General features: G+C 39.7%; 1 protein-coding gene across 4 annotated transcripts in view; it reads right to left on the bottom strand.

Moving 5' to 3' along the window:
- LOC129734464 (protein Hook homolog 3-like) overlaps nt 1-12,645 on the bottom strand; it is a 124,955-nt gene that overhangs the window by 39,817 nt on the left and 72,493 nt on the right. For all 4 annotated transcript variants that reach the window (XR_008730057.1, XM_055698008.1, XM_055698009.1 and 1 more), the window contains 5 exons: nt 8,444-8,506; nt 7,345-7,428; nt 5,951-6,114; nt 2,284-2,424; nt 114-315 (listed from right to left, as the gene is read on the bottom strand). Coding sequence is in view for 3 of the 4 variants with exons in the window: in XM_055698008.1 (XP_055553983.1) it covers nt 114-315; nt 2,284-2,424; nt 5,951-6,114; nt 7,345-7,428; nt 8,444-8,506 (654 nt within the window). In the remaining variant the exon portion in view is untranslated. The remainder of the gene's footprint in view (nt 1-113; nt 316-2,283; nt 2,425-5,950; nt 6,115-7,344; nt 7,429-8,443; nt 8,507-12,645) is intronic.

Raw genomic sequence — 12,645 nt, 5'->3', positions numbered from 1 at the left:
GCAAACACAAGGAGCTGGTTTTGTTTGGGTTTTTTTGCTTTGAGGTATAAGCCATGCTGCAAAGAAGAAATGTTGAGAAATGCAGAGAATTATTACACTGATGATGTTCTCACCTGTCTCTTGTATGTCTCCAGCTGGCTACGTGCTGCATTGGCTTTCCTTAGTTCTTCCTCCAGACTCACAGTGTTTTGCATGTACACTGTATTCTTCTCTTCTAATAGTTTCACTTGCCGCCGCAAATCACCCAGGTCTTCCAGCTTCTTTTTGTATGACTCCACCTGGCTTTCTAACTTGGCCACTTTATCAAAAGAATGCCTGGGAAGACAAGAGATTGAATATTTGTATCAAATCTGTACTTGGAAGACTAAAATCAGTGTAGAAAACATTTCCAGACATCAAGGGAGCACAAGAGCACAAACATCCTCATGCACTACTAAATGTCTTGGTTTTCAAGTTGACTGCTCCCCTCCATTAGTTGGCACAAAATGCTCTTATCAGAAGTGCTTTTTAATGGCATAATTCTTCCTATAATTTCCTTATCTGCTTCCAATATTAATTAAAAAATAAATTGTTAACTCCTACAATTCCAACCTATTTCCTTCCAACTCTAAATTCATCCTCAGAAGCCACTGCTTTACCAGAGTAAAAATAATATTTTCTGCCCTTGACTTATTTTTTTTTTAAGATAACCAGGGATAAACATGTTCTGAAAAAAGAAATGGCAAATTTATGCTAACAGCTGTTATATCAATTTCCCAAGCTGTCATACAGGATTACCATAATAGATTTGGAGTCTGAATCCTTTTTAACAAAAATGCAATACAGGGCTCAGTTTATAATACGTTCAAAGTTTTCTTAATAATGGATCATTACTTTAAATTGTAACCAACTCCTAAATAATTAACAGCTTGATTGAAAACAAACAATATGAGGAAAATATCCTCTAATTTGAAAGCTTTCACAAAAATTTCAAACACTGAAAACCTGTAAGCTAACATTAAAAAATGAATAGCCACAGCCATACTCAACAGTGTGAAACTAGAATGAATTCAGCTTAAATTAACTTTTTGGTACTTAATAGATTACTTGACACACAAGTTAGAACAATCATTTTGATGGGCACGTCTTGGTTTCAGCTGGGATGGAGTTAACTTCTTAGTAGCTAGTAGTGCTGGGGTTTGGCTCTGATGTGAGAACAACGTTGATAACACACTGATATTTTTAGTTGCTGCTGTTTATACTAAGTCAAGGACTTTTTGGTTTCTCAGGCCTCCTTGCCAGTGAGAAGGCTGGAGGGGCACAAGAGACTGGGAGGGGACACAGCCAGGTCAGCTGACCTGAACTAGCCAAAGAGGTATTCCATACCGTGGGACTTCATGATTGGTATATAAACCTGGGGGGTTAGCTGGGGAGGGGATATCATTGCTCAGGGACTGGCTGGGCATCAGTCAGCGGGTGTTGAGCAGTTGTACTGTGCATCACTTGTTTCCTTTCTCCCTTTTCCTTTGGATTTTATCCTTTTCCCCACCTTTCCATTATAACTGTTGTTATTATTATTGTTGTTGTTTATAGAGTACGGAGACAGTGGGTTTGACGTTGATAATGTACAACTGTGACCTTGCTTTAACGAGGTGCAGCTGTGATCCTGCAGCAAAGAAATAAATAACTTTGAGGGAGTGTGAGAAGAAACCCAGATGAGACAGAAACAAAGGAGGAATGTGATCTCACCTCCAGAAGATAAGGAGACAGCATGAACAGTGGAGAATAGCCTATAGTGAACAGCGGCTGGGTGTGTGGACAGTAGAGTTTGACCAATAATAAGGTTTTTAGTGGCGCGTGCACAGATTATAAACTTCTAAAAGCTGTAACTAACTAACAGTAAAGGCCTTTGCTGCACTCTCCTTGCAAAGTCCGTGCCTCAGTCACCACAATTGTTGTTCTTACCTTTTTATTCTGTTTAAATTATTAAATTGTTCTTATCTCAACCCTCTAATTTTACATTCCTTTCCGATTCTCTTCCCCACTCCTCTGGGTGGGGGGGAGTGAGGGAGCGGCTGCGTGGTACTTGGTTGCCAGCTGGGGTTAAACCACAACACCACAGTGTGGCTTTTACTTAATTGCTTAAGAAGTGTTTTAATACATATCCATCCTTTTTACAACATCCAACTATTACACCAAAAGCTAATGAAGACTAAATTTAATTATATGAATTTTACTGTGGATTAAATCTATTTATATATTCTAAAAAAGAAAAAAAACCAAAGCTAATAGAATGTAGTTTACCTGAGTATATCTATTTCATCCTTCAAAGACTGAGCCTCCTCTGCTAATGTACTAAGCTCTTCAGTCTGTTGTCTCAGTTCTGCAATTTCCTTTTCTAGTTCTTCACAACGTATGTGATAGTCATCTTTGGCAGATTCTAACCTGTACAATTGAAATAAAACAGAACAACATGGTTGAGAGCCTCTGGGTAAGGATTAGTTGCTGTTGTTCTTATGGGTGACTTCAACTTCCCAGATGTTAACTAGGACGATCATACAGCAGACACAAACAGGTCCAGGAAATTCCTGGAGCATGTTGAAGATAACTTTTTGATACAGGTACTAAGAGAGCTGACTAAGAAAGGTGCCCTCCTAGATCTGTTGTTTGTAAATAGAGATGGTCTCATGGGTGATGTGATGATTGGTGGCTCTCTTGGCCACAGCAGTCATGAAATGGTTGAGTTTAAAATCTTCAGTGATATGAGAAAAACTGTCAGCAGAGCTACTACCTTGGATTTTGGGAGAGTAGACTTTAAGCTGCTCAGGGAAGTAGCTAGTAAGGTCCAATGGAGATCTGCTTTTGAGGGTATTGGGGTCCATAAATGCTGGTCGCTTTTTAAGAGCCACCTTTTAAAAGCGCAGGAGCAGGCAATTCCAATGTGTCGGAAGTCAAGCAAGTGGGACAGAAGGCTGGCTTAGATGAGCAGGGATTTCCTGGAACTTGGGTGGAAAAAGAAAGTCTATGGACTTTGGAAGCAAGGTCAGGCTACACAGAAGGACTACAGAGATGTTTGCCACTGTGGGGATAAAATTTGTACAGCAAAGCTCAACTGGAGTTGAAGCTGGCCAGTACTTTGCTGAATAACAAAAAAAGGTTCTTTAAAGTATGCTAACAGACAAAAGGAGGACTGAAGAAAATATTGGTGCGTTACTTGATGAAGTTGGTCGCCTCACAAATAGGGATGTAGACAAAGCAGAGACATTTAATGCCTTCTTCAACTTTGTCTTTAACACTGATGATGGGCTCTGGGACTCCTGGAGCCCTGAGTTGGAGGACCATAACTCAGGGAGCGATAAGCTCCCAGTTGACTTTGAACTTGTACAGGATTTGCTGCTGCAACTGAGTGCACATAAGTCTATGGGGCCTGATGGGATTCATCCCAGGGTACTGGAAGAGTTGGCTGACGTTATTGCAAGACCTCTCAGTTATTTATCAGTGGTCTTGAGAATCTGGAGAGGTCCCAGTCAACTGGAAGCTAACGAATGTTATTCCAATTTTCAAGAAGGACAAGAAAGAAGGCCCTGGTAATTATAGGCCTGTCAGTTTCACTTCAGTGCCTAGTAAAATGGAGAAGATTATTCTGGGAGTTATTGAAAAACACTTGAAAGATAATGCAGTCACTGGTCAGAGCAAACATGGGTTCATGAAGAGAAAGTCTTGCTTAACCAACTTAATATCCTTTTTTGACAAGGTGGATGAAGGGAAGGCAGTGGATGTGTGGGATTTTTTTATGTATTTTAGCAAAGCTTTTGATACTGTCTCTCACAGTATCCTTCTGGAGGACAACATGTCCAGCATACAGCTAGACGTGTACACAACATGATGGGTGAACAATTGGCTGACAGGTCAGGCTCAAAGAGTTATAGTAAATGGGATTACATCAGGCTGGTGACCAGTCACTAGTGGGGTTCCCCAGGGCTCAATTTTAGGGCCAGCGCTCATTAATGTTTTTATAAATGATCTGGTTGCAGGAGTCAAATGTACATTAAGTAAGCCTGCCAATGATACTAAATTAGGAGAAGCCATTGATTACCTCAAGGGTAGAGAGGCCTTACAGAGAGATCTGGATAGAGTGCTGGGCAATCACCAACCATATGAAATTTAACAAGGACAAATGCCAGATTCTGCACCCAGGACAGTGTAATCCTGGATGTATGTATAGACTGGAGAACAAGAGGCTGGAGCGCAGCCCTGCAGAAAAGGATTTGGGAGTTTTGGTTGATGGCAAGCTCAATATGAGTCAACAATGCACCTTGATGGCCAAAAGGGCCAACTGTATCCTGGGGTGTATCAAGCACAGTATAGCTAACTGGTCGAAAGAAGTGATTGTCCCACTATACTCAGCATTGGTGCAGCCTCATCTTGAATACTGTGTGCAGTTTTGGGCTCCACAATATAAGAAGGATATAAAAATGTTACAGTGCATCCAAAGGAGGGCACCAAAGATGATGAAAGGACTAGAGGGCATGACTTATGAGGAGCAGCTGAGGACAGTAGGTTTGTTCAGCTTAGAGAAGACACTGAGGGGTGATCTCATTGCTGTCTACAACTTCTTTGTGAGGGGGAGCAGAGAGGGAGGTGCTGATCTCTTCTCTCTGGTGTCTAGTGATAGGACATGAGGGAATGGATTAAAGCTACATCAGGGGAAGTTCAGATTATATATTAGGTAAAAGTTCTTCACTGAGAGGGTGGTCAAGCACTGGAACAAGCTCCCCAGGAAAGTGTTCATGGCCCCAAGCCTTCCAGTATTCAAGAAGTGTTTGGATATCACAGTTAGATATATGGTTTAATGTTTAGGTTGCCCTGGGTGGAGTTAGGAGTTGGTCTTGATGATCCTTGTGGGTCCCTTCTAACTCAGGATATTCTATGATTCTCGCCTTGAGCCATTATTACCTTTCTCCATGATCATCATCCTCTCTAGAAACACCATAAACAAAGCCTTCTGATGCACAGTGAAAAGGAAACAACAGTCCAATGCACAACACCACACAGAATGGAGTTTTGCTCTCAAATGCCTTGCTTATTCAAAAACATTGAAGCAGATCACTTTTCTGATGCTTCCAATTCAATTACAGTTTCTACTTTGAAATATCACAAGGAAATGTGTGGGTCAGTTGTGCTGGAAAGAAAAAAATCTGAGATTTCTCTATGATAATATTGGAAGTTCTTGCATATTTTGGGGCACAGAGTTTGAACATGAAAAATTTATCCTAGGGTTTATCCCAGGATTTTGTCCAGCTGTCCAACTCCCTTATACTGTCATCAATGTTGGCAGCCAGGCCTGATCTTCAGATGTTCTGAATGCTGCAGCTCTCAGTTTTTATTTTTAGATGCTATGCCTGTTCAGTTCTTCTGAAGAACCAAGTATTTTGACTAGCATGTGAAGAGTAGAGAACAAAGTCTCTGGTATGACAAACTCATCAATATATGTAGGAAAAGTTGCTTGAAGTTGGCAGTGAGTGAAAGGAATAATCAAGAGAAACTGACAAAACATGGTGAATGAGTGGAGAAGACAACTTGGTAGCGCAAAGCACCATTGTGAATTTGATCCAAAATTAAAATAAAAAATAATAAAGATACACATAAAAGGGGATGCAGTCAAGAAAGAGGCATAGCAGCAGTTAATTCAAGGAGTCCAGTTAATTCAAGCAGTTAATTCAAGGAGAATGGAGACAAGATGGTCAATGGGAGCCTTTCAGTATTTCAGTATTTTTGCATCATTTCAGTATTTAAAAAAAAATCCATATTTTTCAAAGTCTGAGCTTATAAACAGGTAGATCATAACAGAAACTTCACTACTATGGTTATTATCCCACCCGTTATAATTTAGCATAAATGCCAGTAGAACCAAAAGCATAGACGTCATACTGGCTGCCAACTGCAGATTATCCACTTGTGGCTTTTTTACCTGAATGTTTCCTCTTGGAGGTGCTCTAATTGGGTCTGCAGCTGCAAGTGCCTACGACCTGCAGGGCTGTTGGGATCTTCTATAGAATCAGATTGATTCAAACGTTCCATCAGAATCTGGTTCTCAGCAAGTAAAATGCTCTTCTCATCTTGAAGTGCTGCAACCTGTTGTAATAAAAGAACAGACTGGAATAAAGGAGCTGTTAGCTATAAAGAGCAATTTTTTGGTGCACACAGCAAAACATTAACACAACTCATAACTGGAAACGTCGAAGTTCACAAAACTATTTCACAGGAACACATTGTAACTTTAATACTTGATATTTGATGTAACCAATGTACTACAGCATTAGGGACAGGATTTACCATAAAGAAAAGAGTGTTCTTACCTTTATTTCTCAGAATTATCTAAAGAAAAATATCTTAGTTATCAAAGAAGATTACGTCACTGTATTAAAGTCTGCCTACTTTTAAAGCACCACTACCCCATGCACACACCATAGTAAGGTTTTTAAATGTTTTCCAAAGGAAACAATGTTTATAAAATCACACAGACCAGACTATTCAAGTCTCTCATGGCCATGCCTCTCCAAGAATTTTTTTATTCCAATGGCCAATTGCAAATGGACTTGAAACAAGAACAGAGGTCCCAAAGATGATTAAATTTCTGACAGCTTTGTGAAAACAGGCAGTGGGGCAGAGAAGTCAAAGTGCTGTGATTCAAAGAACATCTGAAACGTAAGCTTATATTATTAGACACTATACAATCAAAATGTAGGTAGGAGGGGAAAAGAAAGAATATAAGTATCCCAAGAGAAAGGAAAGTTTTGATCAGAATTTGCATCCAACACAACAAAATCAACCAATGGTTGAACACAAATCAATAAGGCACAAGGCTTCATTAATTCCGGTCATTACTGCTTGGCTAAAAAAAAAAAAAAGCCAAATTATACACCAAAATAGGAATTGATTGAAATGGCTTTTCTGGGTTCCAGGTTTAATCTGTTGATGTCTTCCAGATCAGATATGCTCAGTTTACAGTAAAACTTAGTTTATGCACAGGTGATAGTATAGAATAACTTTGAGTTAGTTGTAACATTTTACTGAAATCATTATAGCAGCAAAACTCCTAGGATTTCTGTAACTCATGAGTTGAGCAATGCAGCTCATTTCTCACTTGAATGCAAAAAAACTTTGTCAGTACCAATAGCCTTAATGCTAACATAATTGAATCAATACAAGTGGGCATGCACTTTTTGCTCTGCTATGATGAGTAAAGAAATACAGCAATTGAGGAATATTTTTTTAAATACAAAAGGTAGATTTAAACAATAAGCCCTTTCTTCAGCTGTCCAAGAATTAACATGCTTTTTTCTTGATTTAAAGATGACCTACCTGCATATCTAACTCATGACATCTCTGGGCAATTTCTTCTTTCGTTGCTAGGGCTTCATTTAATTCTTCTGTAGTTTTCTTCAACTATTACAAACAACAATCATTTTTAGTTTCATAAAAGAATATCTCTATAAATGATATAGCAAAATTATGAATTATATGATTGTAAAGTCTTTTTTTACATTTATGTAATATTGATGTTTGGGGGAAAAAGAAAAGCAATTCTGCTTCTACAACGAAACAAAATAGCAAATGTAATCATTGTTTAATTTGTCTAACAAAGGTAAATATAGCTGAAGGTGATATTTGATCTTGAAACAAAACATTGAAGTTATCACATTTATGCTGTAAACTGAGGGCCCCCCCAAACCAAACAGCTTAGCTCTGAAGAATCTATTGGCTCTGTACACTGGGAAAAAAAGCATCAATATCTCTTTTCTTTATAGATGCAAAGATTATATGATTTCAGTTTTTAATCTACTTTTCAAATACACAAAAGATTGGGATACACAAAGAATAACCAGTTAAGGTAAAACCTGTCTAGTCACTGGGAACTACTCTCACTGTACAACAGGGGAAACAATCAACACTGTAGTGGAGAAACCTACCCATCTGAAAAAAGACACTGAATCTTATAAGCAGTGTGGAAACATTCAGTTACATCTCTTTAAGGGACTATATAATAATTAAAACACTTATATCTTCCAATTTTCTGTATGAATGTGGTCAGGGAAATAAAGAAATACCTACAAGAAAATTGATCTGATAAAATATGCATGTAGTCAATGCATATGTATATATTTTATTATGCATAATAAATTTTAGATGGGCTTTCTACTTTTCACAGACAGGATCATAATCTTTCATTTTTAAGTTTACAAGGGACAGCTAACACAAAAATTAATTCCATCTACCAGAATTTATATATTTCAACATAGATAACTGTAAATCACAGTAAAGTTTTATTTTGTATCCATTATTCAAATTTTCCACAAAACTTTCCCACAATAGAAAAAGTTAGACTGCTTAACAATAAATCATAGTGATTAGGCACTGATTTCCTGTGATTAAAGGAAAAGAAACACCTCATATTAGATACCTGACGTTCAAGGTCAATGTAAGCATCATTTCCAAAAGAGACTGGAGACTCTTTACTCATCAACTGTAATTAGATTACATTAGATTAGAAAAAAGATTTATTTGCATATTAAAGGTAAGTTTCAATAAGAAATCAGGTTCATCTAACCTTTAGGAAAGCTTTTTTTTTCTGACAACAGTAACATTTTTTACTTCATTTTTATGAGGTATATTAAAAAAGAATTACAGAAAAACATATTCAGGACTTAGAATATCTAAAATATGAAAAACATTACCTTACATAGTCATTCTCTCTTCTGAAAAAGCACATTCATTATCTATCATGAAAGCTACACTATCCTTTGCAGAGATCTGTATTTAAGCACCATTAGACTGGTGGCAGCTATTACATGGCAGGCAAGATAGGTCTCAAATTTGTCTGGAATTTGCAGATTAAAAGTTTATATTCTAGAATGAGTATTTTTGAAACAAGCATTAAAATTCTTTGTAATCTGACTAATCTGACTAGAAGAATGGTTTATAATGATTTTAGTGAGGAAAAAAATTATTTTCAAGTCATTACTTTCTTAAAAAGCCCCCAAATTGACTGACATGCTTGTTGGGGGAAAAAAGTTTTCTTTTAGGAACCTCACCCACTCATCAATTACAACGGATAAATGGCTAGAAATAGATTTAAATAATACAAATATTTTGAGGTCAAACAACAATCCATCCCCAGCAAACAAATTGTCAGAGCAGGCTCAAAACAAGAAAAAAGACATAAGTTTGAAAGTTCTAGCAAGCAATAGCTTAAAGAGGCTGAGTTCTGACTGCTAGCCAGTTCTATTAGCTCCCCTGATAACACACCAAGGGAAGCTATAGACACAATATTTATAAAACATCTGGATAGCCAAGTAACTGACACCAGTTAAGGTGAAGTTAAGGTTTAAAGCAGTACCATAAGAAATTTTAAATATATATATATAACAGATATGTTGCAAATAGCTCAAAAAGAAATGTTTTCATACCCTGAAAAAAAAAACCCACAAACCAAAAGTAAAATATCCCAAAACTTATGCAGGAAATCTGGCACTTGCCTGTTCCTGAAAACACTGACTTAAAGAGATAGAATCTTCTCCTCAGGGCTAATCACATAAGTGTTTGAGAATTTTGAAAATTTTGCATACCCTTGGTATGTTGAAACCAGCCTATTGCTGGTCCTGGTGCTACTGTTAGAAATGCTGACTGTGGTTCTGCTCTTGTTTAGAGTTAAGCAACTATCTGTGGCTACTCCAACTCCTGCGACAGGCACTGCAGCTACTCAGACCCTTGTGATGGGTGATGCAGAGGACCAACCCATGTCAGTATCAGTTGCCCCTATACAGAAGAAGAAATGGACACAAAAACCAGCTCGTTTACTAAAGGAGGACGAAGCAAGGCCACCACAGGAACAGGAGGAAGAGGCAGAACAAGAGGTAACTGTTGCAGAATGGCTGTGTGATCATGGCCATGACTCCCTTAAAGATCTTTGTGAAACAAAGTTAGCGTAAGTTAGCTGAAGCAGGCCTTGCAGCTATGCTGAGGCATGCTGATAAGGAAGCTGAGAAAAACACTGACCTTGTGCCTAATGTTGTAAATAACTTTGAGGAATTCGCGTAGACAAGAGAGGAAAAGAAAATATGTAGCTAGCTATCCGCAGAAACCGCAAGTAGGAGGACGTATGAAAATGTAACCCTTTAGAGCTTAGCCAATCAGCAGATGACTTGTAGGCATAATTAACTGGAACTGTATATAAGACATAATCGCGCCGTAATAAATCGAAGCTTGCTTTATCACTCATATTGAGTCGGCTGCTTGCTTCCCCTCGCTCGTCAAAGTGGCGCCCGAACAAGGGACCCCTAACCTTGATCTTCACCGGACAGCGAGGACGGAGAAGCACTGGTAGCAGCGACCAGAGAGCAGAAGATCGGCTGATGCTGGCATCGTACCCGATCCGTGCTTGAGCCCAGGAAAATTCAAGAAGGGGTTCGCCGTCCGTGAGCTGCTACCCAAGGGAAAAGGCTGCAACAAAGAGGACTTTAACGAGTGCACAATGGAAAAAGAGGTAGCGCTAGCACTTTTACAATGCTTTTTAGAAAAGCGGGGAGTAGGCCCTTTAAAAGATCTGGCCGGATTAATTACTATGGGTAAAGCAAAAGGATATTTTGCAGATCCTGAGCATATGTTTGAAGTAGAAGAATGGCGTAATTATGGGGATTGTTTATGGGATTTAGTAATTGATGATGATAAGGCAGCAAAAAAATTGATGAAATCATGGCATGAAGTTATTAATTGTATAAAAAGATATCAAGCAGAAAAGCGCCTTGCTTCAGCAGTAACAAGCCGACTTGCAAGCGCAGATCCTAATGCAGGAAAAATTATGCCATGTGAAAATTACATTCCAATACCCCCTTTATCACAAAGAGTGCCCTCTGTACCACCTATAGAGCCCACTGCACCACCTCCAGACCCTTCGTGTCCTCTGCCCCCCCCTCCGGCGCAGTAGCCTCGGGGGGGCCAGAGGGCGGGGACACATCTGACGAAAGTGCTGCTGAGGAAGAAAATAGTAGTGGGCAGTCAATACAAAATTCTAAAAAAAAAAAAACAAACCAAAAAACAAACAAAAAAAACCCCCCAGTAAACAAACTGGTGCGTTCTACGCGCATTAATTGGCAAAAAATAGCACAAGAAGCAGCTGCTCAGGGAATATTTGATATTGCTGAGCAAGTCAACCCCCCACAAGCTTTCCCTGTAACGTATCAGATGAATGCTGCTAACCAAAGACAGGGAACCTGGGAGGCTTCGATTGGAAAATATTAAGTCAGTTACGTAGTACAGTGAATGAGTCAGGCCTCCACAGTGAGCCCATCAGATATACCTAACTTTATGAAAGGGCCGTTATTGTGCCAGTGTATTCTGGAGAATAGTAACAGTTACACCAAAGGCATTTTAGTAACCCTGCCCTTAGATTCTTCTGTAGAAACAATGCTAGAGCAAATGAGTTGGGTGCCAGTAGGTCAGCAAGCCTTGCTAGTGGAAGCAATCCAAGCAGTAGGGAGAGATTTAGTGCAAGCCCAAAGTCAGGCTTTTGCAGCGCTTGTGCCTCTGCGCCCCCCTGGGGCTACCGCGCCCCCAAAGCCAGCGACCACCACGCACCGAGACTTCCTCTGCTATCGATGCGGGAAGCCAGGACATACCCGTGACCGATGTCGACAACATCAAGTGTGGTGCCAAAATTGTCAGCAAGGGACCCACAGCACCAATGTCTGTCGGCAGACGGGAAACGAGAAACAGAGCGCGAGGAGCCGCAGCGCGTCGACCCCAATCGCGACTCCTGTCACCTTCACGACACCCCCTCCAGGAGACATGACCAACTCTTATCGGCAGACACCGTGTTACAACCCGCCACCCGAAGGAGCCTCGGCCTGGACCTGGCAACAGCAGTAGATACAACATTAATTGACAACCGACCACAAAACGTCGCAACTCGTGTCCGAGGACCTCTGATAATTAATGGACAAAGCTATGGTGCTCTATTATTAGGGCGGTCTTCTGGTAGTTTGAAAGGGCTGTTGTAAAGTGTGTTGCTTATAGTAATAATTGTTATCATTGCACTCGTATGTTTAAGCTGTGCTCTCTCTTGTATTCAAAAATTACTCGAGCGTGTAACTGTACAAGTTTTGCTTGCGCAAAGAGAAAAAGGGGGAAATGTTGCAGAAAGGCTGTGTGATCATGGCCATGACTCCCTTAAAGATCTTTGTGAAACAAAGTTAGCGTAAGTTAGCTGAAGCAGGCCTTGCAGCTATGCTGAGGCATGCTGATAAGGAAGCTGAGAAAAACACTGACCTTGTGCCTAATGTTGTAAATAACTTTGAGGAATTCGCGTAGACAAGAGAGGAAAAAAAAATATGTAGCTAGCTATCCGCAGAAACCGCAAGTAGGAGGACGTATGAAAATGTAACCCTTTAGAGCTTAGCCAATCAGCAGATGACTAGTAGGCATAATTAACTGGAACTGTATATAAGACATAATCGTGCCGTAATAAATCGAAGCTTGCTCTATCACTCATATTGAGTCGGCCGTGTGCTTCCCCTCGCTCGTCAGGTAACCACTCTATCCCTATCCCTATCCCTGAGTGAGCTGCAGGATATGCTAAAAGATTTTACCCATCATCCAGGTGAACAC

This window comes from Falco cherrug, chromosome W (assembly GCF_023634085.1).
Source record: "Falco cherrug isolate bFalChe1 chromosome W, bFalChe1.pri, whole genome shotgun sequence".
NCBI classification, from domain to species: Eukaryota; Metazoa; Chordata; class Aves; order Falconiformes; family Falconidae; genus Falco; species Falco cherrug.
Note: the sequence above shows the minus strand (reverse complement) of the source record. Positions and strands in the feature narration are given on the sequence as shown.